At 37.3% G+C, this 27,506-nt stretch overlaps 11 protein-coding genes across 11 annotated transcripts; 4 read left to right on the forward strand and 7 right to left on the reverse strand.

The window, feature by feature from the left end:
* Positions 1–1,686: 1,686 nt before the first annotated feature.
* Positions 1,687–2,964, forward strand: GCK72_010031 (uncharacterized protein; the record flags this gene model as incomplete). Its single annotated transcript, XM_053727653.1, has 3 exons — positions 1,687–2,109; positions 2,155–2,562; positions 2,608–2,964. The coding sequence occupies 3 exons, from the start codon at positions 1,687–1,689 to the stop codon at positions 2,962–2,964; spliced, it is 1,188 nt and encodes a 395-aa protein (XP_053587230.1).
* A 468-nt stretch (positions 2,965–3,432) lies between these two features.
* GCK72_010032 (uncharacterized protein) lies at positions 3,433–6,428 on the reverse strand (the record flags this gene model as incomplete). The annotated part of the gene is made up of 9 exons (XM_003106002.2): positions 3,433–3,633; positions 3,681–3,817; positions 3,862–4,111; positions 4,156–4,648; positions 4,788–5,215; positions 5,264–5,745; positions 5,790–6,101; positions 6,147–6,357; positions 6,402–6,428. The coding sequence occupies 9 exons, from the start codon at positions 6,426–6,428 to the stop codon at positions 3,433–3,435; spliced, it is 2,541 nt and encodes an 846-aa protein (XP_003106050.2).
* A 724-nt stretch (positions 6,429–7,152) lies between these two features.
* Positions 7,153–9,386, reverse strand: GCK72_010033 (uncharacterized protein; the record flags this gene model as incomplete). The annotated part of the gene is made up of 5 exons (XM_003106094.2): positions 7,153–7,428; positions 7,472–7,870; positions 7,923–8,558; positions 8,800–9,252; positions 9,297–9,386. 5 exons carry the CDS (start codon positions 9,384–9,386, stop codon positions 7,153–7,155), a joined length of 1,854 nt encoding a protein of 617 aa, XP_003106142.2.
* A 1,164-nt stretch (positions 9,387–10,550) lies between these two features.
* Positions 10,551–12,142, reverse strand: GCK72_010034 (uncharacterized protein; the record flags this gene model as incomplete). Its single annotated transcript, XM_053727654.1, has 7 exons — positions 10,551–10,622; positions 10,668–10,831; positions 10,882–11,254; positions 11,308–11,414; positions 11,458–11,600; positions 11,648–11,881; positions 11,925–12,142. 7 exons carry the CDS (start codon positions 12,140–12,142, stop codon positions 10,551–10,553), a joined length of 1,311 nt encoding a protein of 436 aa, XP_053587231.1.
* Positions 12,143–13,226: 1,084 nt separating this feature from the next.
* GCK72_010035 (uncharacterized protein) lies at positions 13,227–14,192 on the forward strand (the record flags this gene model as incomplete). Its single annotated transcript, XM_053727655.1, has 4 exons — positions 13,227–13,359; positions 13,406–13,638; positions 13,710–13,811; positions 13,860–14,192. The coding sequence occupies 4 exons, from the start codon at positions 13,227–13,229 to the stop codon at positions 14,190–14,192; spliced, it is 801 nt and encodes a 266-aa protein (XP_053587232.1).
* Positions 14,193–14,640: 448 nt separating this feature from the next.
* Positions 14,641–15,576, reverse strand: GCK72_010036 (uncharacterized protein; the record flags this gene model as incomplete). The annotated part of the gene is made up of 2 exons (XM_003106085.2): positions 14,641–15,432; positions 15,478–15,576. The coding sequence occupies 2 exons, from the start codon at positions 15,574–15,576 to the stop codon at positions 14,641–14,643; spliced, it is 891 nt and encodes a 296-aa protein (XP_003106133.2).
* Positions 15,577–18,385: 2,809 nt separating this feature from the next.
* GCK72_010037 (uncharacterized protein) lies at positions 18,386–19,160 on the forward strand (the record flags this gene model as incomplete). The annotated part of the gene is made up of 4 exons (XM_053727656.1): positions 18,386–18,466; positions 18,544–18,631; positions 18,678–19,042; positions 19,095–19,160. The coding sequence occupies 4 exons, from the start codon at positions 18,386–18,388 to the stop codon at positions 19,158–19,160; spliced, it is 600 nt and encodes a 199-aa protein (XP_053587233.1).
* A 423-nt stretch (positions 19,161–19,583) lies between these two features.
* On the forward strand, positions 19,584–20,895 carry GCK72_010038 (uncharacterized protein; the record flags this gene model as incomplete). Its single annotated transcript, XM_053727657.1, has 5 exons — positions 19,584–19,670; positions 19,731–19,985; positions 20,081–20,461; positions 20,513–20,767; positions 20,815–20,895. 5 exons carry the CDS (start codon positions 19,584–19,586, stop codon positions 20,893–20,895), a joined length of 1,059 nt encoding a protein of 352 aa, XP_053587234.1.
* A 217-nt stretch (positions 20,896–21,112) lies between these two features.
* On the reverse strand, positions 21,113–22,106 carry GCK72_010039 (uncharacterized protein; the record flags this gene model as incomplete). The annotated part of the gene is made up of 5 exons (XM_053727658.1): positions 21,113–21,411; positions 21,457–21,571; positions 21,618–21,852; positions 21,896–22,019; positions 22,064–22,106. 5 exons carry the CDS (start codon positions 22,104–22,106, stop codon positions 21,113–21,115), a joined length of 816 nt encoding a protein of 271 aa, XP_053587235.1.
* Positions 22,107–22,622: 516 nt separating this feature from the next.
* On the reverse strand, positions 22,623–24,535 carry GCK72_010040 (uncharacterized protein; the record flags this gene model as incomplete). Its single annotated transcript, XM_053727659.1, has 9 exons — positions 22,623–22,736; positions 22,789–22,890; positions 22,939–23,049; positions 23,096–23,476; positions 23,521–23,616; positions 23,664–23,764; positions 23,809–24,205; positions 24,256–24,364; positions 24,408–24,535. The coding sequence occupies 9 exons, from the start codon at positions 24,533–24,535 to the stop codon at positions 22,623–22,625; spliced, it is 1,539 nt and encodes a 512-aa protein (XP_053587236.1).
* Positions 24,536–24,828: 293 nt separating this feature from the next.
* Positions 24,829–26,556, reverse strand: GCK72_010041 (uncharacterized protein; the record flags this gene model as incomplete). The annotated part of the gene is made up of 6 exons (XM_053727660.1): positions 24,829–25,147; positions 25,193–25,391; positions 25,437–25,545; positions 25,594–25,773; positions 25,823–26,034; positions 26,472–26,556. 6 exons carry the CDS (start codon positions 26,554–26,556, stop codon positions 24,829–24,831), a joined length of 1,104 nt encoding a protein of 367 aa, XP_053587237.1.
* Between the last annotated feature and the right edge of the window lie 950 nt (positions 26,557–27,506).

The following is a 27,506-nucleotide window of genomic DNA, read 5'->3' on the forward strand; positions in this document are numbered from 1 at the left end:
AACTTATAAATTTCTTGTCTACCATGAATTGATATATCTCCTCGACTGGATCCATATGTATATAATCTTGCTGAGAATATATAAGGAACTGTTATATTCAAGTCTATTTGTTGATTTGGTTCATCGAGAATTTGTCGACGATATCGCTGGTGACCTGAAATTACAATGGATTTGGCACATCGTTTCCTTATTACTTCTTTTGTTTTTTAATGTTTGGATGTTCTATTCTGAAAATACCCGTTTTAAAATGTAGCTGAGAAATAGGAGATACTACATTCGTTAAAAATTTAAACTACAGTAAACGGAAATTTTGAAGTTCCTGTAGTTCTAATGAGTTCTAGCGTGAACAGTAGTAGTCGTCATAGAAGGTACGGTAGAATAAGAACTAGGAAACTTATTTCCTAAATCATAAAAAATTTTTGAGGAGAAAAAACGAACCGGAAAACGGATGTAACCCAAAAACAAGTGATAAATGTAAGAGTAATACAACCAGTACTTCACCTCCTTCTCTCATTTCTCTGAAGAGAGAATCGTGAGATGATCCTGAATCGGAGGAGGCGGCTTGAATAGGCGCGCGAGAATGAACGATTCCGGGGCGGATGACACGCGCTGTGGAGACCGTCTTATTTCCTTCGAACCGCCTGCGTTTCTCATGTCTTCTGTGTAGAAAAATACACGTTCATGGATTGCGGTTTTCGATCCAAACAGAAGGATCCGCCCACATAGAGGATGTTTGAAGAAGGAAGATGCTCTGGGACTGTGTGCAGAAGAAATGGAGAAGAAGAAGAAGGGATTTTGAGTGCTTTGAGGCTAAGTGAGAAGTCTGAGAGACTTCGAGGAACGAAGGTTTGACGCTATGGGAAACAACCAATGATAGCTTCAAGAATCACTTTTCAAAAGTCTATTCACCTCATTGTTTGAGTCAGGATTCTGTTTTAGCTTGGAGAGTATTCGATTCAAGAAACCTTAAAATTGTCTATTTTCTTCTTTCTTCTTTTCATAAACTACCCGTCATGTACATGTTTTTGTTTAAATAGCTTGATACATATAAAGAAAAATGTTTCAATTCGGCAACATCCAAAAAACGTATATAATCGTCTGCCACCTGCTGTGCTCATCTCTTTCAATTAATTCAATTGACATCCTCTTTTGCAACAATTCAATTCCACCTGTTTCATCTTCCCTTTCCAGAAACCAATTATTTTGAATACATTTAAAATAGGTTGAGAAATTCCTTCCGAGAAATCTCTGTTGATATCAAAGTGATATGAGATATCAGTTAGGTTATATATTACGAATCCATCAAATATATTGACGATAGATTGGATGCGAATCGGGGCAGCGGCAAGAAATGAAAAGAACAAGGGAACGACTACATGTAGTAATTATTCATTATTCATAAAAAGGATTGAGAAATTATTGGATAAGTGATAAGTGAATCAGACTGGAATAAAGAGAGCTCATTGAACAGGTCACGACTGAATTTGAATTTTTTCCTGGAAAGAGGTAAATTAGACGAGAAACTTAAAAACCCAAAAATTCACGTCACTGAACTTGTAACATCCACGTGGTCCCCTATTTTTTTTTGGAAATGTTTGGAACCGTATTGAATTGAATTGATGCTACAGAAATAGTACATTCCCATATTCATAATTAAATTGAATCTCAAAAAGAGAAAAACGAAGGATGCAGTCGTCAGATGAAGGAGATGATCCGATGCCACGTGATGATGAAGAATTAAAAACAAAAAAAGATAAATATAAAGTGTTGGCACTACTTGGAAAAGGAGGATATGGTGCAGTTTATTCAGTTCTCCGACTATCAGATTCGGAGAAATTCGCAATCAAATGTGAGAATGCGAATACTTGTCGGAAGGCACTCTACATGGATTGTAATGTTCTAAAAGGAGCGGCTCAAATCAAAAGTCGACATTTCTGTACAGTTGTTGATCAGGCTGCAGTCAAAGATCGATTCAATTTTATCGTTATGAAATTAATCGGAAAAAATCTTTGGGATTTGCGAATGGATACTCCAGAATGTCGTTTTTCATTGGGAACAGCTCTGAAAACGGCGGCTCAGTGCTTGGTTTCAATTCAACAATTACATAAAGTGAGAGATCATTTCAGTTTCAGATGATTGACTTTTCATTTTCAGTTTGGATATTTGCATCGAGACATCAAACCAGGAAATTTCGCAGCAGGACGAAAAGAATCAAACGAACACCATACAATTTTTATGCTGGATTTCGGTTTATGTCGTGAATTCGTGAAAAGAGGAGAAGGGAAGCTGAGAACTCAAAGAGCTAATGCTCCATTTCGTGGAACAACTCGTTATGCTCCATTAAATTCAATGTTAGAATTGGATACAGGAAGAAAAGATGATATTGAATCATGGTTATACATGGTTGTTGAATGGACTTCCGGAGGATTACCATGGAGAAAATTGAAGGCATCTGATAGAGATAAAGTACTTCAATTCAAAAAAGAACTGAGAAATAGAGAAGATTTGCAAGAAGATATGTTCTACAGTTGTCCCAAAAAAGAATTCTTTAGAATTTTGAAGGTATCTTATCACTTTTCAACCTCATTCCATTCAGATTATTTTCAGTACACAGACAGCCTTGATTTCTACGCAACTCCCGATTACGGTTTCGTTTATTACTGTATTAAACACGCTGCTGATGCAAATAAAATAAAAGATACAGATCCATTAGATTGGGATCCAAACACTCCATACTTTGGACCAATCGAAGTTCCTGGTGATGGAGCTGTAATTGAATTAGAAGTAGAAAATAGAATGTCAGCTGAAGGATCAATTAATAAAACAAGAAAAGAAAAAGGAAAAAAGAATGAAGAAAAGGAAAATGAGAAGTATAGAACAAGGAAAAGGGAGAATAAGAAGAATGATGAAGATGAGAAAATGAAAAATAAGAAGGACCTTGAAGCTGCACTCAAAAAATCATAAATTGAACTCTTCTACTCGATTATCTCGTTTTAGTTACGGAAATAAACAGAATGATAAAGTACTCAATAACTTTTATGCTGGATTTCATCGACATGAGCCACTTATTTTATCAAAATAAATAAGGTTTAACGGACGTCCCATTGAAGAGAACGATCAAAAAACTGTGTGGTTTCTGAAGAAATCTTTTTAAGCTTGAAAGGATATCCCCTTTTTTGCTTCAAAATTTTTTTAACCCTGAGGAACTGGCGGAAGAAACTGCTTGGTTCAAATTGGATTGGGACTTCGTAGTGGTAGATATCCAGGAGCAGGTGATTCACGCTGAGAAATGAGACCAAAGTTCAGTTTGTCATACGTATGTAGGGTTAAGAGAGTTTGAATTTAAAACGTATTTAATGAAACATTAATAATCACGTAAGGCAGAAGTTTTAGTATCTAGAAACAGTTAACGAGTTCTATTTATATCGAAATTCATTGAATTGGTGCAGATGTTGACGGGATCTGAAGAGCAGTTGGTATCTTTTTAAGATGGTACCGACGGAAGAAACTTCCAAGGACGTGGTAAATGATGATACATGTGCGACCAACAGTAACCGCTGCACAGAAGTTACTTTTTGGTTCTGAATGACGAGCACAATGAAAGTTAGTTCCGGTTTCCCACGGAGAAGCACTCTGAATAGAACACTTGAATGGTATACAAAGATTCTAAGAATACTTACCTCCTCTGCGTCCACTTTCTGACCGAGCAAACTGAACCAACGCATAGTTTCGAGATCAATTTTTTCATTCATTATATCAGAAATCGCTTCGACAAAAGCTTCAACGATTACAAAACAATTGTGATGGACTGGGAACCCTGAATAAACAAAAATTCAGAGCAATGCAATAAAACGAACGAACCGTCATAATGAAATCCAACAGTCTTGGCCAAATGTTTCATACTCTCCACCATCAAATCAAGTTCAGACTGAAGAACCAGAATGAATCGACGATCGTTCTTATCACAAATCATTCCTGGATCTTTGAAGTTATTCTTGATATTTAATTCGATTCTTGTTTTTTCATTGCACGAATCGCTGTACAATCCGACTTTGACTCCTTGATGGCATGCAATACTTGGCTCCACTCTACCCAGAATTTCTTCGACAAGCTTAACATTTCGCATTAAAGACAAATAAAAGAGGCGCATACTACCTTTCGTTTGGAAATGGTTGCAATTGAATGTTGAAGTGGAATACGATGAGTTTCCAATGCATGTCTACTTGCACGTCTTCTCTGTGATTCATTTTCAGTTTGCCATGGTCCAATAATTGCATGAAACTTCTCAATTATTCCAGAAAACAGTGAAAACTCGTTCATTCCCAATTCAGCCATCATGCATTCTCCATCGATATTACCGTAGGTTTGCACAGAAGCCAGTAGAAATCTCAAATCACGGATTCCATCGATATTACCGTCGATTGAATTCAAAACACGTTCTTTCACGAAAGCTACGTCCCGACGATATTTACGGAGCAAGTCAGCATCTTCGTAGTTTCCAGAAGAGCTCTGTTGAACTATTTGATTGAGCATGACACCGTTTCCACAAAGAATTTCTTCTTCGATATCTGGATCCTCGTAGAATTCATCCTCAATTGGACGTCTGAGCATCCGTTTCTTCGCTTTCATTCGAGCCCATCTCTCTTTTCTGAAAATTAACCGTACGCATCTATTTCTGATGACTCTATTCAAAATAAGACTAGCTTCGACAAAAACTTCATTGAATTGGCAAACAGTGCCATAAAAAACAAAAAATGTTATACAAGTAGTTAGGAGATTCGACCTACTTCATGTTCAAGTCCGATCTTTTGGAGAAAAATGGATTGGAAGGAGTGCTGGAGGCTAAGAAACCATCGATATCTTCAACATGTCCATGTGACGGAATGTTCAATGTTGTACTATGAGAAGTCTTAGTGAACGGAGAAAATTGTCCAGAAGAAGTCGATCGTTGACTATATGGATAATGGGAACTTGCAGTTGAGAAAGATCTTCCTTTATACCAATTTGGCAAAACTCCCGAACTTGAACTTTCACGACTCATTCCGCGATTCATGAAACCATTCGGCTTAGAACTCAAAGCAGAGAAACCATCAGAGAGATCACGGACTTGATCAGAACGATCAGGAAAGAAGCGGTTGTTGGAGTGAGAATGTGAGTTGTTGGACGGTGAATCGTAATCATAATTGAATCTTTTACGATTCGCGAATGGATTAGGCTGAAAGAAACTGATCGAAATTTAAAAAAACAGAGTTTCAAATCTCACATTCTTATTCGGTTCTCTACTGAAACCTCCGAATCCTCCTTGGTTACTGAATCCTCCCATATTACCACCAGTGTTGAATGGACTAGTCTTTCCGTCAAATTTCGAGTATGGAGATGGAGAAACACTCATGCTCTCAATGGATGGTTGTTTACGAACACATGCAGCAAAAGACATGGGTTCTTGAAGTTGTTGTTGTTGCTGTTGTTGTTGCTGTTGTGGTTGTTGTTGTTGATATTGATGTTGATGTTGTTGCTGATGTTGTTGATGGTGTTGATGTTGTTGTTGAGAAAGTTGAGATTGAGAAGGGAAAGCAGCAATGTTCATTGACTCAGTTACAGCGCGAATATTCGCCAGATGACTTGATTGAGCTTCATATGGGACACGTTGCAACGGTGGCGGCGGAACAAATGGTTCCTCATCTTCGACAGGGCTTTGAGCAGATGGAACAGCAGGAGAGACGGGATCCGTGACTGGAAGAGTCTCTGAATAATGCTCATTTTACAACTTTTGTGATGCTCTTCCTCACCGGAAACACTGACTTCTGCAATAGCTTTTGGTTCTGTTTTCTCCGCAGATTCCACGTGTTGTTTCCTTTTCTCTGCTTGCTGCAGTTCATCCACAACAACTTTCGAAGAATCTGGATTACTCACAGGTGTCAAGGAATCTTGAGGCTTCACAGTAGTTCCATTCTCCGACTTTTGTACAACCTTCGGCTTATCCTGTTGTTCTGATTTTTCAGTTTGCTGCACTGGATTCGGTTGGGAAATCTTTGGAACGGTCTTGGGTTTGGCAGGAGCAGATTTTCTCGGACTTCTTGGTTTCCTTGGAACATGATTACCTGACAGAGAAAACATATTTAGTCGATTTAAACTTCGAAACTAACCTGGTTCCGGTGCAAGAAGTACTTGGACAAGTTCTTGAATCGGTTCGGGAGTAGGTGAAATTGCTGGTTGTTCCGGAGTTTTAGAAGGGGAAATATCGTTAACTGGGATCGTAGAGGAAACGGATAGAGCTTCATCGATAAGTTGACGTCGGGCATTTTTGTCTCTAGCGAACAACTCAACTGTCAAATTTTGCATCTGCTTTCTTGCTGTCTGAAATAATATTTGTAGGGGATCACAAACAGGAAGAAAATCACTTGATTGGGACGATTTTGTTTTCTCATGATGTTTCGTAGTCAATGAAATCAGCGCTTTGGAACAGTGTGAAGATTGTATAATTACTTTTTCAATGTCTTATGTCACACTTCGTTTATAACTTTCCTATGATGACGTTGCCACCACGTCACCGGTGTCATGTCGCTTGGATTTCACGTTTTCATTAAAATATTAAACTTTTTTCAATCAACTGAAGAAAACTGAAGATTTCAATAAACTTACGCTCTTTTTTACCGACTTCCTACCGAGCACAGTTCTGGATTACTTCTATTTCAAGTACTTTGAAAAATTGAAGCTGAATATTACCACTCAGCACGAATACTTAGATAAACTGGCCTGTGAATAAAGTTATTCGTAAAGTTCTTGGAAGAGAAATTTCAATCGCTGATTTTCCTTTCTTTAAACTGAAACATTGTGTCACCAATTAGATGATTTCTTCAAACTGTAAAAGTTTTAGTCCTAAAACTAGTGTAATCTCTCGCCTCCTCCGAGTTAAATACCTTTTACCATAAGACTGTATTATGTTTCAGATGCATTCTTGATAAATCAAAACGTTTTATTAATGTTTCATCGACGAACAAAAATGCCTTTATTGAATTTATCTCTGACTTAATATTCGACATTTTAATTCGTATAGAATATTAGTGTTTTAACAAATTATTGTACCTCAATAGGCAGAACAGTATTAGATTAGATGGGAAGACGAGAATATAAAGTGCTATAGAATAAAAATTATCCAAGCGGTGGGAAATCGTCTTCAGTGAAAGACGGGCCAGTTGGGACTGGTACTTTTTGATTATTTGTTGCTCCAGACCGTCGTTGTTGAGCTCTTTCTTTCTGCGCTTGCCGCTTCGGCCGACTAGGACGGGAGTGTTTCAAAATTTTATCGGAACCTTTCTCTCGTGGTGGCCCAGGAGCTCCGGCAGAGCCAACAGTAATGCTATCTTCAAAATTTGAAACGGTAGACCGTGCGAAAGCGCATTCGTTGAAATTAATCCAGTCTGCCGCCTGAAAAATATTACTAATCAGCAAATCAAGTATTAACTCATACATTGAAAGGTTGTTGAATTTCCATTAGCACACGAGCCAGCTCTGCTTGTTCTTGTTCCGAAAGAACAGATAACGGTCCAATTTCTGACGGTGGCTGATTTTCTTGATCCTGAGAATCAAAATTAGCAGGATCGATCAACTGCTCTCCAGAAGTGTCTAATGAAAAATCCAGCATTTTATAACGATTTCCGCGACGCAAATCAGGAATCAAATGACCACGTGGCAACTGTTGTGGCGTATTGGTCGAGATGGATTCAACAAATTCTTCCGGGTAGCGGTCGTTGACATTGACTATTTCGACTCTACTTTGGTACGAGAAAGGAGGAAGATTGCGCCACATCGATTTGAAATCTGTTAGGATTACCATTGGCTTTCCGAATGAGAAAACTCTTGTGCTATACTGAAATAAAACATTTAAACAAAATGTATTTAAAAAAACTTTTAATACTTACAACTTGTTCAGCAAAACCTTTATCCTTCAATCGATGATTAGCAGATATATCCAACGTACGCAAAGTTTCACATTTTGTTACAAAGTCAACTATTGTTCTTGGACTGACAAATGTCTCTTCAGAAACCATCAATCGCTCAAGCTTTCCAACATTTCCAATTGCTTCTAGTCCAGTAGAAATATCCCTCTTCGATACACCATCTAGGTTCAAACTTTTTAATTTTGGCAAATTTTTCAGTTTTGCGATTCCATTAGGTCCGATGTTTTTGCAGAACGAAAATGAAAGATGTTCTATGCTGCCAGATGCTGGAGAGGTTGCTGCCTCGCACAAATCTCCAAGAAACTTGTCAGTGACATTGTTGACTCCATCAAGACAAAGAGTAGAAAGTTTCGGAAGTCTCCGGATTTCCGCGAGTCGGAATTGATTCATTTTTTGTTCCGGATCAGCAACAATCGAGAGGTTCCTAAGACACTTCATATCTCCAATTCGTTTGATGACTTGCTCATCGATGCAAGGAAGCAGAGAAACATGAAGAGTCTGAAGTTTTGGAAGCCGTGCACACATTCCAAGAACTCCTTGCTTCGTGAAAGATCGGCAACATTCCAACTCGATTTTTCGAAGGGTATTAGGAGATTTCTGTAAAGTTTAAAATTAAGATTATACAACCAGTCGGACGATATTAATGATAAGGATAAATTTGAATTAAGTGTTCGACATTTATCACTTTGAAAAATCATTGAAACTTGTGGATTTTTCATAAATAAAAGCCGAATTCTATCTATGTCGGCCTTTACATTCGATACGAGTAAAATCAACGCTTCGAGCAAGATTCACGACAATATGATGTGGGAAATTCGAATATATGAAAATAACTTACTGCAAAGCAATGTCCATTGATGTAGCTCGCGTCCATTCTGAGCACCTCCAACTGCTGACATTGTTTGAAAATGACATGAAGGTCTCCATCTCTTAATCGATGACGACAGCAAATAAGGATATCTAGCTGTTTCAACTGTGCACATCTAGTTACTGATGAGATTACAGATTGACGCCATGACCATTGGGTATATTCTCTCAAAGAGCAAGACCGGTAAAGATCATAATTCACGTGTTCCACATTTTTTCCGTAGACAGCAAGAAAAAATGCTATTTTAGCATCATCACAGTAATCTAACTCGTCACGAAGAAACTCGATGCTTTTGACAGATCGTTTGACGGAATCTGACAATCGATGGCAAACAGAACGCAACTGCAGAAGTCGATCTTTCAATGGAACGTATTCAACAATAGCATCCAGAACATTGTCATTGAGTCGTAAAAGTGGGGAATTCTGAAATTAAGGTATTATGGAAGTTAGTAAAAAAGTAATCAAACCTGGACAAATTCATCATCTCGTAACTCTTGCAGGGGAAAATATGGGCGTGGATACGGTTGCCCAACCTGTCCGAAATTATTCGACAGCATCAGTACGTCTGTAATGCACCTATTCACGAAGAAAAAGTGCGAATTAAAATGCCACATTTTGCATTTTAATGCTATTCACGAATGCACTTTAATGTGCATAAAAAACACTTTAATTCGAATTAATCTGCATTAAAAAGCGAATTAAAATGCACATCGTGGCGAGATATCTTAATTAATGTGCATGCGCCTTTAAGAAAATCCGTAAATCCACACAAATCTTAAAGGCGCATGCACATTAATTAAGATATCTCGCCACGATGTGCACTTTAATTCGCTTTTTAATGCAGATTAATTCGAATTAAAGTGTTTTTTATGCACATTAATGCACCTATTCACGAAGAAAAAGTGCGAATTAAAATGCCACATTTTGCATTTTAATGCTATTCACGAATGCACTTTAATGTGCATAAAAAACACTTTAATTCGAATTAATCTGCATTAAAAAGCGAATTAAAGTGCACATCGTGGCGAGATATCTTAATTAATGTGCATGCGCCTTTAAGATTTGTGTGGATTTACGGATTTTCTTAAAGGCGCATGCACATTAATTAAGATATCTCGCCACGATGTGCATTTTAATTCGCTTTTTAATGCAGATTAATTCGAATTAAAGTGTTTTTTATGCACATTAAAGTGCATTCGTGAATAGCATTAAAATGCAAAATGTGGCATTTTAATTCGCACTTTTTCTTCGTGAATAGGTGCATAAAAGTTTGTAGTTTAACAGAAATAAGATGAGAACCGACTGTAGAAAATTACAATATTTAATCGTCCGTAATCGAACTTCGCGCGCGGGTTGTTGAACCAAGTGCGCATACAGGACAGAGAGTCTGTGTCAACAAGATCTTGGCGTTTAACTGGACATTGGCGGTAATTTGAAAATAATTTCTCATGGGGATGGCGCATTATAGATGTGGCGCATCCAGATATTGTGACTAGATTACAATGGTTTCATTTATACGTTTGAAAGTATAATACAGAAATAGGTCACAGGTCATGATTTTCTTTGACAATCGGGTGAAGTTCTTTGGGGTGGCAATCGGAATGGGTACAATAAATATTGATCACGGAGAGTTTTGTAGATGAGAAGGCTATGTACATTTTACAAATTGACAAAGTTCTGATTTTGACAAGAAAATATCTTTTAAAATAAATACATAAAGATTACAGTTGAGTTCGCCTGGCGGTCATGTCGACCATTTCGTTGACTTGGCGGATAGGAGGTGGATCCCGAACCTAAACCAGTACATATCATTTTCGAACTAACTTTGAAGGACAAACTCTTTGTTTGAAATCAACATTGTTCTTCCCGTTTCTAGGAGGGCTTGGAACAACAGGAACTGTTTTTATTGAAACGAGTGTTTTGCTCAGCTCTAATAAATGTTGGGCAAGTGATTCACATTGATCATTAGATTTTGCATTTCGAACATCCTCTGCACATATTTCTAAAACCGTTTTTAATGATGAATGTATTTTGGATGAGTAAAAAACAAACCAAGTGCTTTCGAGATTTGACAGCACATCATATCCTGCTCATTTAAACGAGTCTGAAGAGTAGAAACTTGTTCCTCCATCATTTGCACTTCTTTCGCCCAATTATCGTTCTTTTTGGGAGTTGTTAATATCTCAGCTGACCGTCTTGGAGACGAAGGTACCGAAACAGTATTTGAACGGTCACGAATAGTGTTTTTCATCTTTTGGAGAACAGGAGCAAGGGCGAGAATAGTGGGAGGAGATTCTAAATCATCTTTCTTCCTTTCTGATACTACTAGCGGTCTTTGTGGTCGCTGTGTTCTGTTTGGGTGACTGCTTCCGGCAATAGTTATGTGAGAAAAATTATTCGACTTCATCATCGGTTTCGCATTTTTCTGAAATGTATATGATAGTTTCTGGCTTATTAGTTAGAATACCAGGCACTTACTTTTGGATTCCGATAATGCCGAGCTAGTTTCACAAATGAATCGATGTCTGCTATCGGAGGGTACCTCATGAGATATTGTAGACACCCCCCATAATCTGAGGTCAGCACTGCAATACCAATTACAACATAGGAATACTATTTATCACCCACGTAAGTGCCTGATCTGAACTAAAAGTGAGACGAAAATGCATTTTGCTAATGGAGCAATCGGACGGTCGATAAGAAGTACGTCCCAGAGAAAAAGCAAGTCGTGGAGAGGAATTTCACGACCAAATAGTAATCGCAGCCATCGTCTGAAAAGAAACATCTGTTTGAAATGAAAAAAAAACTTTGAACGAACATTCCATATAGTTGCGGAGGGATATCAAGAGAACTGAGATGTTTCGCGAGCGTAGGGTCAGTTTCCTGCAGAAGATTTCCGATATCGACGAGATCTTCCATCAAACGAGATGAAGGCACGGAGTCTTGAACTCTCATATATGGTTCTTTAGTAATGTGTTGCTTCGGAGTTTCTGAATGCGTCGGCTCTTCGTACCATCTCGAAACTTCCAACATGACAGCGCAAAACAAATTACTTAAAAATCTTATGAAGTGATCAGGAACAGGTGTAAACTCACTAGCTATCTTGTTCTAGGTACTCCTTGCAAAACAGACAATTAAGAATATCTTCCTCTTCCACTGTCAGCATTTTCAGCTCATCATTCTCTTTCGCATGTTGAAAAGCTTCATTATCCAAGTTTATCACGAATATTAATGGAGCGAGAATTTCGTGCATTCCTTGACGATAGTTGGCAAATGGATGTTCTTTCGCATACACAAGAAGAATATCTGCCATTGTCTGTCGAATGTTCAAGTTTTGAAAAAATTCGATTTCCGGGAAAGTTCTGGATACATCCTTCCCGATAATATCGCGTAAATCATTATCCTCAAAAAATGTGTTCCATGGATTTTGCTCAATAGAGGTCAAGGGATTATTGAGTTCGGGATCCTGCGAGAATTTAGTATCGTGAGGATCGATCAGATGAGTTTCTTTCAGAATTCGATAATGGTTCCTACTACGAGACAGACTGATTTCCCAATCTCTTGTTTCGTACGGAAGACATCGAAGCACGAGCTGAACGAAGAACATAATTTCAGTTTTTAATGCAATTTCTAACCCTCCAGACGGCCGATCTGCATGAGGAAGATCGTAACGAGCCAGACGCAGCAACTCTTGCCAAAAGTTCATCGGAAAGCTTATACTTTATCAGAGATGTTGCGTCGAAGCTGAAATCAGAAAGTAACTGATAATCATCGTTGATATATACCTTAAAGTAGTCAAAAAAGAAGTTGAGTTCCCGTTTGGTGAATTCATGCTCTAGTTGTTATTCGCATCGTTCTGTTTTCTGAAAATGTCGAATTTTTGGGAAAATCGATTGTTTCCAAGGTAAGTGTGAGAACAGGTTGATTTACAATCTTTAATTTTTCGTTTTACTTTTTTCTGTTATAGAAAAATATTTTTAAGGTTTTAATCTGTTCCATGACAATAAACATTATTTTATCGAGAGAACTGTTGTTCATCCTTGAAAATTGTTCTTCTCAATATTTTCTTAGCGTAAATCGACACAAAACGATAGAACGTGACTCTTCCGTTGAAGACCCACCCAGCAGCCAATTTCGTCGGCTGAGTATTCAACGTTAATACATTGTCAATGGTAAAAAATAGGAAAAGGCTTTGCCGAAATTTCCTTTTTTCCAATTTTTTCAACGATTTGATCGAGTTTTTCACCTTTTTCATTGAATTTTTGAAAGCATTTTAAAATTTACAGCGAAAATACTGGTATCTTGTGTTTTTATCATATTACCCTTGTTTTGCGTAGTTATATTGCGTCTCGTCTTTCTTTGAAACATTTTCCTCAAACTGTAATTTTTCAGGTAATATGTCGAGCGGAGCTGCTCATTCCGCCCTCACTGAGGAGGATGTTATGAAGCTTTTGGCTACTCAGGCCCATTTGGGATCCACCAACTTGAACTTCCAAATGCAACAATACGTCTACAAGAGACGTTTTGATGGTAAGTTAGAAAAATGTTGGTGTTCGAAATAATCAAATTTATATAGGACCAAACATCATCAACGTCAAGAAGACCTGGGAGAAGCTACTTCTTGCCGCCCGTGCTATCGCCGCTGTTGAGAATCCAGCTGACGTCGTCGTAGTTTCGGCCAGACCATATGCCCAGCGTGCTCTTCTTAAGTTCGCTGCTCATACTGGAGCTACCGCCATCTTCGGACGTTTCTCTCCAGGATGTCTTACCAACCAAATCCAAAAGACTTTCAAGGAGCCAAGACTTCTCGTCATCTCTGACCCAAGAATCGATCATCAGGTACAAATAAAGCTTATTCGCGTTTTCATTTTCTTTTTCAGGCTGTCACTGAGGCTTCGTACGTCGGAGTTCCAGTCATCTCTTTCGTCAACACCGAGTCCCCACTCAAGTTGATCGATATCGGTGTTCCATGCAACAACAAGGTATGATTTAATTGCAAGAAATTAATAATTGGAGACGAAATTTTTTAGGGAGAACGCTCCATTGGACTTATGTGGTGGATGCTCGCTCGCGAGATCCTTATCCTCCGTGGAAAGATTTCTCGTCAAACCGGATTCGTTCTTGACGGAAAAGAGATTATGCCAGATCTCTACTTCTACCGTGACCCAACTGAGACCGAGAAGGAGGAAACCGGAGCCCACGCCGAGGTTACTGAAACCCAAGAGTTCCAACAAGCCACCGACATTGACTTCACTGCTCAAGGAGGAAAGGTTGAGGATTGGGCCGCTGAGACAGCTACCTGGACTGCCGAAGGAAAGACCGACGAGTGGGCTAGCGCAGCCCCAGCCCAGTCTAGCTGGTAATTAATTCGTTACAATGTTGGTTCTTTGAAATAAACCTTGTTAACTATGTTATCAGAACAGTTCTCATTTGAGTAGATCAAAATTTGAGAATTAGGCTTACTGAAAAAAAAACAATTTTATCTTTTCATATCGGTTCAGTTTTTATTCTCTATCCGCATTTACGCATTCTCTCTCCGACAACAATTTAAGCAGTTTTTAAAATGAAGCAAAGTGATCTCCGCTTCAGAAAATTAGTGGAGATCAAATTGGATTTCATAAATAGCGCTATTATGAATTCGCACAGAAACATTTGAATTCATAGTAAAATTGTTTCTCAGTAAGCTTTTTTTCGATTTTGCTGTTTCGAGCTAGGTAAATAAGTGGTAGTGAAAAACCGAGCATGAATATTATCGGTACTGGATAAATAAAATATTGTGGAACGAAAACGGATTTATTCGAAAACGTATACTCAATGGGCGAATCTATTGACGAAAACTGCCGATCTCGGTGGACATGGACAATAAGCTGCATCGTTTCCAGGTAGTCCTGGCCCTCCTGGAGTTCCTGGTTGACCATCTGGTCCAGCATTTCCTGGTGTTCCATCCTGTCCAGGGGGCCCTTGTGGTCCTGGCGCTCCGTCGCTTCCAGCACTTCCAGAATCTCCTGGCGGTCCTCCTGGTCCTGGTGGTCCTGCTGGTCCGGCAGGCCCTGGTTCACCCTTACCCTTCTCGCCATCTTTTCCTGGAGCTCCTGGTTCTCCATTTGGTCCTGCATCTCCCTTTGGTCCAGCGTCTCCGTCTGGTCCTGGTGGACCGGCGGGTCCATCCTTTCCTGCATCTCCTGGAGAACCGGGTTGACCATCTGGTCCGGCCGTTCCAGCTGGTCCTTCTGGGCCCGGTGGTCCAGCCGGTCCTGCTGGACATTTAACGCATCCCGGATCTTTGGGTGGGCAAGTGATTGGGGCATAAGTCGAAGTATTGTCTTCTCCTGGAGGCCCTGGTGGTCCAGCGTTTCCAGGTTGTCCAGATTCTCCAGGTGGACCTGGTGGTCCAGGTGGACAGACAGGTTTGGCTGGTTCACATTGGCACCATGCAGGAAGACCAGAAAAGTCCTGTCTTTTTTGACGGAATATAGAGTTGAATGGGTTAACTCGTGGCTTTGATGGAGGTGTAACAGTGATTTGAATATCCATCATATCAGTCCATGCGGCATCCGTTTCCATTCGAAAGACACTGACTCCATCGAGAACTTCATCATGAACCTTAAATAAATAAAAGATTTGTTTTCAAACTAATGAAATCAGTACCTCTAAAATAGTGTTATAAAGTTGTGGAATGGTAATAACCATAACCAGACAAGCAAGTGTTGAAGCAGTTGCAGCCACGCCCACAATGAATTTCTCCATGGTTGAGTGGAATCAAAAGGAGAACTGGAGAATAGGAGTGAAGATGGTGGCTTTTATATAAGAAGGCGTCAAGTGGATTGGAAGAAGAACAGAAGCAAAGTGGGCGGTGTTTAGAGATGAAGGCGTCTAGAATAATGAAAAAAAACAGAAAACACATTGCATATTGTGGATGAATGAGTTAATGGTGATTGAATTCATTCTGAAATGAACCAGATGCTTCAGGGGATTTTTCAATGTGCCCACGTCTACATATTTCTCCAATTATGAGAAGAAATTTATTACCTTATTATAATCTGAAAGTGGAACTTGTTTTTCTCTTTCTATCGAATTCATTGCGTTCAAAATAAGTAGCGAAAGTTTTGATCTGTGTTTACTCAAACCTTTTTTCTCTAAAACTTTCGTTTCTTTGGAAAAAACAGTGATTGATCTTATGATATGCATCATTTCACATAATGTTTAGGGAAATTGTACTCGAAAAACTTTCATAACGACGACACAGAATCTTCCAGAAACACATTCAATCATTCAGAATACCGGCTTTACTTCCGATTCATCAACAAAAACTGATCGACGCAACAGATAAATGAATCGCCGTCGGACGGAAGCAAGAAGAAAAAGTTTGGTTATTTACTTGTATTAGACAGTAGTTTCAGCTGTTGTACTGGTTCATATCCAGTTTCATTCATTCGATATGTGACACAAATTAATTATGAAAAAGATGTCAATCGGTAATTTCAGATACTTCTTCTTCGTTTGTCCTCCGCGAAAACGAAAACGAATAGGAATTCTTGATTTCTGATGGTTCCGGAAGTTTTATATCTGTAACTCAGAGATTCTTTTTCGATTCTGCAAATGCCAACATTTTTATCCCGGGATGAAATAACTTTTTCCCATCATTCTCAATGTTTTTATTATTGTTCACACTTGATCAATAATCAAGATTTTTCAATAATAACAATGAAACTTTCTTCCGAATTAAAAATTATAATCTAGTTTTTTTTTTCGAATGTGAAGTTGTAAAGAAAGCCATTTTTCTTCTTTTTTTCACACCCGTAATTGGTTGTGAAAACTGGAAAACGAGAAGGAAGAAAAGAGAAAAAAGAAGACGGTTCTACATAATTAGTAAGAAAAAGTGTTGGTAATTATTTGACGGAAAAAGAGATGAAAAAGCGAAAAGGGAAAGAATGGTTGGGAATATTTCCTGTTGGCTTTTAGATGATTCGTATACCTACTCTTCTAAAGTTTTCATTAAAAGATAATCAATGTACTCACTCAAATTTCGTTGTTTTGGAAATACTGAAAAGTCATATCTTTCAGAAAATCATGTAGATGACGACTCTGAACAGAGCGTTGAAGCCATTGATCCACTTCATGAACTTTATGACCAATTGTTGTTCGTTCTCGCTGAAAAATTCATTGAATTCCCTAGAAAAGAGCAACTCAAACAGCGGCACTCATAACTAACATTAAGATTATTCGGTTCCTTTTTGTGATTATTGTCTGTTCTTTTTTAGAATGTGTTCTACATCTGAATTATCAATCTTTCTCTCGTTATCCTGAACGTCTGCAATCTATGGGAATTATGATATTAATGGTGTGGTTTCGAATGATCTCAGAATATATTTAAACGATCATTATAAAAAACAATATTCTTGTTTTGTCTTCTATTTATTGTTTCCAATAAAGTGTATTTCATCCAGACACATAATTTCAATCATCATCTTCTCCTTCTTCATCTTCTGAATCATACATTAATTTCTCTTTTTGATTATAGAGAAAAAAAGAAAAGATAGAGAAGAAGAAGGGGTCAACCAACTGATAATATTGATTATTGCGGTTGCATCGCGGTGTGTGTCACCTTGGAAGAAATAGAAGGAAAAAAACGGAGAAGAATTGAAAGAAAACGAGAGAAAAAAGATAGGAAATGGATAACAGAATGGGATACCGATAGAAACAGAAAACCAAGAAGAGGCCGTTCTTTCCATTCTTTTTCTTCTTCTTCTTCTTATTTTCTCCATCGAAACTTACTAACTTCACTCACAAAAAAATCACTTGTTTCACAATTGATCGATTTGAATTAAAGCTATCAGATGAGTTTCAAGTTTTTTGAATCATCTTCTCAACTCGTTCTTATGAAATCTATTGACAGACAAAACACTACTCATTCATTCAAACTCCGAGTGTCTAAATTTGTGAAGTTGCTGTTGAATTGAGTTCCGAACTTCATCCTTCGGGTCATTTTCAGGCGAATTCTGTTGGATCTGGACTTGTATTAATTAGGCAAAGAAGTTTGAAGATTGATTCCCGATACAATAAAATTAGAAATTTGAAGTTGAACCGACGTGGTTGGATGTGATACTAAAAAAGAGAATCCGAGATAACCCAATTTTAGATTTAAGAAGTGGAAATCAGGAACATGCATTTATGAGAATAGCTCTCGTTTTCCCAGATGAAACAATTACTTTGGTACTATTGAAGAAGTTTGAAAATTTACTTAAAATGATGTGACTGTCCATTGCGAAATATTTTCATTTTTAGTATTGAGAGGAACAGAAAACAGATCAATGAGAGATCACATTTTTTGTTTTTTTAAATTTCTGCCAAACATTGTCGATATTAACAGTCGAGGCCAATTCAAATATCATAGATTCATACTTTTCTTTGAATTTAGAAAACAGATTAAGTGAAGAACTATCGAGACCCCTATCAAAACATGTTGTATTTCTCTTCCCTATGATCCTGTATATGTTCTTTTTTATTTTCCTCTGTTTTGTTGATTATTCCAAAGTTTATTTTCAGAACAACTATCATGTCAAACGGAGGTAAAAGACCGCCAGAGGATGATTCGAAGCTACCGTATTACAAATTAGTAGTCATTGGAGATGGAGGCGTCGGAAAATCATCACTTACTATTCAGTTCTTCCAGGTTTCTCATTGCATCTCTTCTTTTAAAACATTTGTTTTCAGAAACAATTCGTTGATTATTATGATCCAACAATAGAAGATCAGTATATTCAACATTGTGAAATTGATGGAAACTGGGTTATTATGGATGGTTGGTCACTGCTTTGAATAACCTCTTGAGATTTGTTTATTTTCAGTTCTTGATACTGCTGGTCAGGAAGAATTCTCTGCAATGCGTGAACAGTATATTCGTGGTGGAAGAGGATTCCTTTTAGTGTTCTCGGTCACTGAAAGAAAATCATTTGAAGAAGCTCACAAACTGTATAATCAAGTACTTCGAGTCAAAGATCGAAGTGAATATCCAGTTCTTTTGGTTGCCAACAAAGTGGATTTGATCAATCAAAGAGTTGTTTCTGAAGAAGAAGGACGTGAATTGGCTGCTCAGTTGAAGTTAATGTACATTGAGACATCTGCAAAAGAGCCTCCAGTTAATGTCGACGCTGCTTTCCACGAACTCGTCCGAATCGTCCGTAGTTTTCCAAGTGACGAAGGAGAACATGAGGTTTCTTTTCATTTTAGGGATCAGGTTTTTTCATACCAAATCATTTTTTCAGGCGTCAATGGCTTCTGTTCCAAGAGCGAAAAAGCGAAAGGACAAAGGAAAGTGCTCGATTTCTTAATTATTTTAGACCTACTCAACTGCATTCCATTTCTATTTTTTGTTGTGATTTAATTCTGTTCGTTCTTTGTATTTCGCCGTTCGATTTCCTTTTATATTTTCAATTTCTGGGATCAAATCAGTCCTCACATTATCTTTTGTTAATATAAACGTTTTTATTATTCTTTGCTTTATCTGGAGGAAGGAGGGATCACAAATCGGGTCACAGGAATAGTTACCAAGTTGGAGATTCTTATAGTTGAGAGATTAATACAGTAGTACTTTTTTCGTTTAAAGAGACGTACTTGACGTGGACGATTACGTGAATTCTTTGTTCTGCTTTTGCGTTATTCTTGACAGTATGCTTTAGTTTGAATTGGAAATAAATCAGTCATTTCGTTTTTGTTACACTGAACAAAAACTCAAACGACAATCGAAATAAAGAATGGCACCGTCGAAATCGAGAGAGGGAAAGAAGGAACAGCCGAAGACGAATCGCCGGAAGGCATCAGCCACATCCAAGATGACGGCGGTATGTTTTCGAAATTCATGTTCAATTGAAATGTATAACTGAAAATTATTTTCTTTTCAGCCGGCTAATCCTCTGTCTGACGGACATGCACCAACTGATCTCGCTGAGCAATTGGCCAAACCAAAGAACCGTAATCAAATGTATGATATGGTCAAAGGTCATGCGGCAAGCACTGTGCCTGAATTTCTGAAATACTTGCCTGAAAATGTTCGATTGCCAATTCCTCTTCGAGATAATAGACGTTTCAAAATTGGCCCAGATGAAGAGTTTTTCCCAGGACAGTATATTAGAATGGAAGGAGCAGAATACATTTTAGTACAGGCACCAACAAAAAAGAATTATCCGCTGATTTGGAGAGCAGTTCAACAGGTTTGAAGACATTAATGTATTTTGACTTTAATATTTCCTAGGATCGTGTCAAAATGGTTGTCTGTCTCTGTCATGATGAACAAATGAGTAATTCGGATGACTCGAAATGCTTCACTTACTTTCCAACAGAACCAGAACAAACGATGGAAGTTGAACATAAGAAAGGAAAGTATACACTTGTTTGTAAATCTCGTGAAGGTCTCAGCATGGGAGCAACGAAATACGAAGTGGAAATAACCGATAGTGAAGCTGTTGTTGAGAAGAATAGTGATGATCCGAATGCTCTCAATGAGAAAACTCGAAAGGTTCTTGTATTCCATATGAATACGTGGACAGGACAGAAACCAGAATCTGGAAATGTTTTGGAACAGGCTCAAAACGTGGCTCTTTTCTTCCGTGAAGTTAAAAAACACGAGTTGAATGTGAGTTGATTGTTGTGATAATTAGAAATTCGAGATGAAATGAATTTTCAGATTCTCCGTAAAAGCATGGAAAACTATGTGTCACCTGTGTTGATTCAATCATTCGATGCAATCAATCGTTCTGCAATCGGTTGGGTTGCCTTGATGCTTCTCAGAGATGTTGAAAAACGTGAATGTTTCGATGTACCAAATCTGATGAAGCTGATCATGAAATCACGTATGGGATCCATATCAACGTACTATCAGTTTTGTTTCTGTATGGCCGTCTGTTTGCATATTGGGAAGGATGTTAAGTGGTGTGAAAATGTGTGATCTCTTAACTGATACTTCTTAATTTCAAATCATTTTTATAGGACTGTAACAATGCTTTGACCGAGTTGACTGCTAAATTTGGTGACCGGAAATTGAATGAACTCGGAAATGTGGCCGTCTAAAAATAGTACACTAGAACTTTAGAAAAGGATCGGAATGAAGCTATTGAAAAAATGTGTACCTCCTGTTTTATCTCAAAGTAAAAAAAATTAAAACTGACGAATATCTATCTGTTTTCGAATCTGAAAATTTGAAATATGCGGATTTTATGGTTGTCGATTGAGCAGTAATAATTCAGAATTCACTATTTTTTTATTTTCTCAACGCAATTTGATAAGATTAACATAATTGAATACCAGAAGGTTTATATTTAGATTCTTTGATTGACGATAAGAATGAATAGTAAGTGAGTTGTCCAGTCACAGCTCCTGGTTTCGCAGGATTGTTTCTTCTCGTGATTACTTCAAATCCATCATCTCCCTCAACACGTACTTCCACCACATGCCAATCAGTCATTTTTGGATCAGAAATCAACTTGGCTTTTACTTTGTCAAATCCCAAATTATGTGCCGCAAGAGCTCCACCAGCCATTGTATTCACGTTATTTGGTGCCAATGGACATAGTCCACGAACTGATCCTGAATAAACACAGTCAATGATTAAGCATAAAACTTCGAAAAAACCTTCATAAAGAACAGTTTCTTCAATTTCTTTCAATTTCGCTTGCTCATTTATTTCAAAAAGTGGAGATCCCAACTTGAATGAAGTAGGATGTTTGATCATTGTCACTGTTAGCCCCTGTAAATGTTTAATTTCAAGACTGTATGACAAGAAAATATATTACTTTCAAACTTCCAATATCTGCCATTTTCTGAATATCATTTGCCCCCCAAAGGGCTCCGGATGGTACCAAAAGCCTTCTTGCATGCATCAAAGACAAATTTCTCAGTTTCTCCAGAAGTTCTTGATTGGCAAAACAAGTTGGAGAACCAGCAAACAGGTCACAGTGTTCCAGAATCATTTCTCCATAATCTGCTATTATTTTGGGATGCGCAACTTCAACAACGAGATCAATGTCGCTGAAATGGAAACAATTTATCTTTATTTCACGAGAATTCTCACTTCAAGTTCTCAGCGTTTAATGTCTCCAACCCTTGAACTCCTGGCTCTCCAACACTTCGATTCCATATTCTCATAACTTCAAACTCATCCGGAAGTTCTCGAAGTTTCTCCACAAGAAATTTTCCTGAATAGTCATAATTTTGGAATAAAAAGTGAATTAATACAAACCTAAATGCCCATATCCAATGAATCCAACTCGAAGTTTGGCCATTCTTTTTCGATTTGAATCTCCTATCTGAGAGAATGGTTTCAATACAATTGGAAATGGAGATCAAGTATATAGAGAAAATACCGAGAGACGAAGAGAGGGAAAGAAACAAAAAGAGGGAGAGAAAACTCAAAGAATAAAGATAAAAAGGAAGAACAAGGTCATTTTGTATCGGGAAATAGAACAACCGATGAGCGACGAAATGGACAGTCATTCTGTTTGAACAAAAACACTTTGAAACGATAAAAATGATATTTCAGTTAACTCAGTATGAATCCAGAGCACATCAAACATCAAGTAAACAAACTGATTCAAGGCACACGGCCTTGGGAAAGCACATGTTGTAAAAGAAGAATAACAAAGTGTTTACTTCTATCTGAACAACAAAAAAACTGTCAGATTATTTTTTTTTATTCGAGAGAAGAGACACTGTTTGTAGTTTGGATGAAAATCATGTTTTGAATACATTTCAATCGACGGAGAAAGTTGGAAGACAATAGTTTCATTCGAATAAGAAATTCAATGCAAAGATTTCTCTTTTGTAGGGGAAACAGCCGGTGAAATATCCGTCAGAATATCAATAAAATCATTGATTTCTTTGTTGATTGGATCTCTTTTACTTCCACGTTTACGCTGCAAATGTTCGAAATTTGATAGAATGAAACATCCAAAAAAGGAAACTAACCGCAATGTAATCGAGCACAATTGCATAAATTCCTGCATATTGGGCGAATGATTCAGTGGCACTTGGACGATGTTGTTTGATGTCTTTCATTATTTCACAAATCTGAAAAGAAGGATTTTCAGAGGATTTTAAGTTAAATTTGAAACAAACAGATGGTTCGATACCATGATTTAATTGACTAATTGCATAAAGAGCTCCAATAAAACTGCATGCTCGACCACATCCAAAGACACTTACAACACAAACATTTGCATTTTGAATCTGAAGAAAAAAAGTTTTAAAATACAAGATTTGAATATTAAAACACCTGTTTCTCCGTCAGAAATTGGTGGATCATTTTGATAATTGGACGCGTCTTCGGTGCCTGTTGTAAGTGTTCCCAAGTGGCATGATGATTCAATTGACAAATAACAGAATCTGAGTTTCCCTCCAGCAGGACTTCAATTGTGTATTCTTTTGGATCTCCGGATACTTCTGCTCTTCGGTTGTTAATAAACATTTTTCCCACGTATTGATATGCGCCATGCTCTTCTTTGAACAGAGATGTTGGAGTATTTTTGAGTGCTTTCTCAGGAACCAACAGGTAAATGAGAGTTATCTGTTCTTGATATATCATTTGCCAGAAATCCTCAACAAAACTCTCGTTCTCAAACTGTGGAAGTTGAGCTACGACCAACTTGTGACTGAACTGAAATTGTTTTGATTGAAGATTCTGAATTCGAATTATCTCACAGATTTCAGATTTATGTAACTGGCATTTATGTAATTCACATCTTCATGACCAGGTCGATTTAATTTCACACGGTTCTCATCGTATATTTTTGGACACTGAAAATAAAATAAGCATTTCAAAATAGCTGACAGAAACAGTCTACCCCGTGACGGTTTCTCTGTTTGTTTGCATCAAAAGCGTCCGTTGTTTTGTTATAAGTAAGAGAATCGAGAAAATTATACTCTTCTCTGATCTTCAGAATATCTACAATTCCATTTTCATTTCAGAAGTTTTCAAAGTATGTATACCGTTGTGTTTGTGGAAAAATCGCATTGCTGGTTCCATTCCCAACCAAGATCTTGTTTTTGGTTTTTCTATTTTTGAAAAGTCGACTTTTTCATCTGATTTTTTCCGTGCTTTTGTCTTAAAATCTTCCTTGGATCCATCCTTTTTATCTTCTTTCTTTTCTTCTTTCTTTTCTTCTTTCCTCTCAATTTTCTTTTCCTCTTTTTTATCTTTAACTTCCACATCTTTCTTTTCATCAAATTCTTTTGTCTCCTCTTTCTTTATCTCATATAATAAATCGGGAGTTCCAACCAAATGATCAACATCTTCTTCCAAATCAATTGATCTCGGAATCAATTCCACCCGACTTCTTGATTCTGCTTCCCGTGAATGACTGCTTCTACTTGTATTGCAGTCTTTCTGAAAGTCGAAATATGTGTTAACAACTGAAAATATTTTTACTAAAATACCGAATTAGTTCTAGATCCACGACTACAAATACTTTTAGTTCGATCCGATGATTTCTTCCTATTTCCAATCTTTCCTTTGAGAAATCTTGGAAAATCTTTTTTCGATCGTCTGAATAGGAAACTATATTCAAGATAAATGTATGAACACTCACTCAGAAGCCTTCGAAGTCGATTTTCTCTTCGATTGGTTACTTTCACGACTTCTTTGGCGTAACGTCTTCTTGACTCTTTGGAAAACAGAGTTGTTCTTTCTAGCTGAACTTTTCTTTTCGTCGCTCATTTGATCTTCTTTTTTGAATCGAAATTGACTTTTTTGTTCTGTCGAGATTCGTTTTGTATTCCAATAAACAAGAAAACATAAGAAATAGACTCAGAAAGGGGAGGTTCAATTCAAGATGGTACATATAGATATGACACGTCGAATTTTTCTTTCTGTTTGTTTTTTGTCCACGTAATTTCAAACCTCCTATTCAGAATTGCTTCCCCAATCATTTTTCAGAGTGCTTTTATCGTTTGGTTCAATGTATTTCAAATCAAATAAAAATGAAGTCTTTCATTAAATCAAGCAACGAATCAAACAGATTGAGTTGAAACAATCAAATTATAATTCTGTTTCCAAATCTCTTCGTCATCCGAAGTAACATGTTCCTCTGCTTGAGTTGCATACAAATGATATGCATATTGTTGAATTTTCTCTTCTCTCGACGGTAAAGTGATTGAAATTTCTTCATTTTCTCCAACATCTTCTGATATTTCATCTTCAATCATCTCAACATCATTATCGTTTCCATCTCCTAAACTTTCTCCCTCTTCTCCGTTCACCAGTTTTGAACGAAGTTCATAAATAACTTGTTGCATTTGCTCCGATTTCTCCATTTCTTGTTTCAAAAGTCTAAAGTAAATCAGAGATGATACCTGTTCTGAAAGAAGTTCTTACCGTGTAGTCAATCCTCTGACAATTTCTTCATCTTTTCTATTTTTCTTTTCTTCCTCTAATTCGCTTTCGAGACGACTTCTCTCCTTTTCTAACTCTATTCTTATTTTTCCTTCTTTATTTGGACGAACTTTTAATGACCTTTTACAATCGAATCTTGCCAATTCTTCTCTCGTTGGATAATCTCGGGCGGTTCGCATATCTTGAAAAGAGTATTGTTAAATAGAAAAAGTCTCGTATGTGATACCTTTCACGAAAAGTTGTGCCATAATTGGATCAAGATGAGAGAATTGAAATGTTGTAGATGAGCTACAAATAACGGACCAAATCGAAGAATCTCCGTCGATAACGGGTGTCTGTATAAGTAATTTGGAATTGGATTCACCATATTCTCTAGATTTTACCTCAATCACAGTGTCCTCATCAAACTGAACGATATCATCAATATCTGTGTTTTGTTTTCGAATTTTTGCGATTCCGGGCATAACTTGAAGCCATCCAAACTGCCATGCATCACTCACTCGTTTTCTGATTGGAAGGCATCCACGACGTTTTTGAGTCAATTTTCGGAATAGAACGAATCCCTTAAATTCAAATAATTATATAATTTGTGTATAACTATTTCGAGAAAACCTTTCCGATGACATGATTCACATAACGTTCGAATACTCGATCAGTGGCAATTTGAAGATCTTCTCGATCAGGAAAAATGACTTGAAGAAGATTGAGAAACTCATTAAAAGTGACATTATCTGGCAGAATATGCACTTTTGGAGTAGTTTGACGGCGTAGTTCTCGAAGAAGTTCATCGATTAGAAATTCTGCTTGGGCTGGTTTGAATGTTCCTGAAAACTTTCCATAATCTAAAATATCAACTAGGTTAATACGCACGTTGGAGTCTTCAGACTTCACCTAATCGGTTTTGAATTTTATTTTATGAGACAGCAGAAATGGACACAAAAAATAAAGGATCTTAAGGAAACATTATTAGAAAAAAAAATTTGCAGTCTCATAACTGAGTGAAGTTAAATTAGCCAACTGTTTGAGAACACGGCCAGAGTCTTCAAGACTTGCAATAATATACAGTCTTTTTTGTAGTTCGCTCACAAAAGACCCCATTTCATCTGAGTTGTAATTTGTATCAGTTGTTATTTGTTACAGTTCTAATTTGTAGCGATTCTTATTTACAACGTTCTCATTCATAGTAACACCAAAAACTCCAACGTGAAAACTCAAAAACAATAGGTAAATGGGAAAAGAATCAAGGATTCAATCCAATTACCTTTCTCGTTTTGATCCGCAAAAAGAGAGAAAACACGGAACAAATGTTGAAAAAGAGCACCAGAAACAGCGTCGTTGTTACTCATTGGAATCTGGAAATAATGATGAGAGAAGGCTTTTGAAGTTAATCATGGAAATTTCCTGAGATTCTGTCACTCCACGAGTATATGAAAAACGGCGATAAAAACAGGTGAGCATATAGTTTTTATCTCACTTTCCGTTAGTACGGGACAGCGGAAAAAAGAGGAAAAAGAAGAGAGGAGCGAATGTTTGCAATGCTTCTCACCTGTCTTCTCTGTGCAAAGAATCCAGAGACACAGATAGAAAAAGAAGAAACAAAACTAATTTTGTTTCTCTCTCTCCGGTCGTTTTTTCTTCCCGAGAAAGATATCTTCTTCCGGAGCCAACTGGCAGTTACACGTGAGGGATGAGCTAGTTTTTGCTCTGTGGCTCACGGCGAAAAATAAAAGAAAACGAAAACCAGGTGACATTGACATGAAGATGAAAAGAGAAGAAACAGTTGTTTTGAAGAAGAGTAATGTCAACATACTTTATTAATTTTTGTCGCAGGGAATTTCAGTATTTTTTTGTTTTCTCTGGAAAACTAACATGACTGATCGGAAGACTGAAGACATATAATCTAGCATATGATTCCTGGATTGAATCCTTAAAATGAAAATACCAATTTCACAGCTTTCAATCAGCTGAAACCTCAAATTCCCGAAATCATCTGTTAATCCCAAGACTGAAAAATAACTTTAGAAAAAGAAAGAAAGTAAACTATTAAAATTTTATTCGTTGACTAGATCAATTATGGAAAAGCAACAAATGGCGGAACTGGGATGAGAAGAAAATAACCCGTTTTAGATTAAAGAATACAAAAATTTCGAGAAATGAAGCAGTTTTCGGGTGCAATCGTCACTGGTATCGGTTAATGGAATTGAGAAAAAAGCTGTATCGAGAACAAGAAAAAATAGAAGGCAAGATGTTCGAGATGAGATTATGAGAAAAAAAATTGAATAGCTTGTTATAATGA

The sequence above is a fragment of the Caenorhabditis remanei genome, chromosome III (genome assembly GCF_010183535.1).
Source record: "Caenorhabditis remanei strain PX506 chromosome III, whole genome shotgun sequence".
NCBI lineage: Eukaryota > Metazoa > Nematoda > Chromadorea > Rhabditida > Rhabditidae > Caenorhabditis > Caenorhabditis remanei.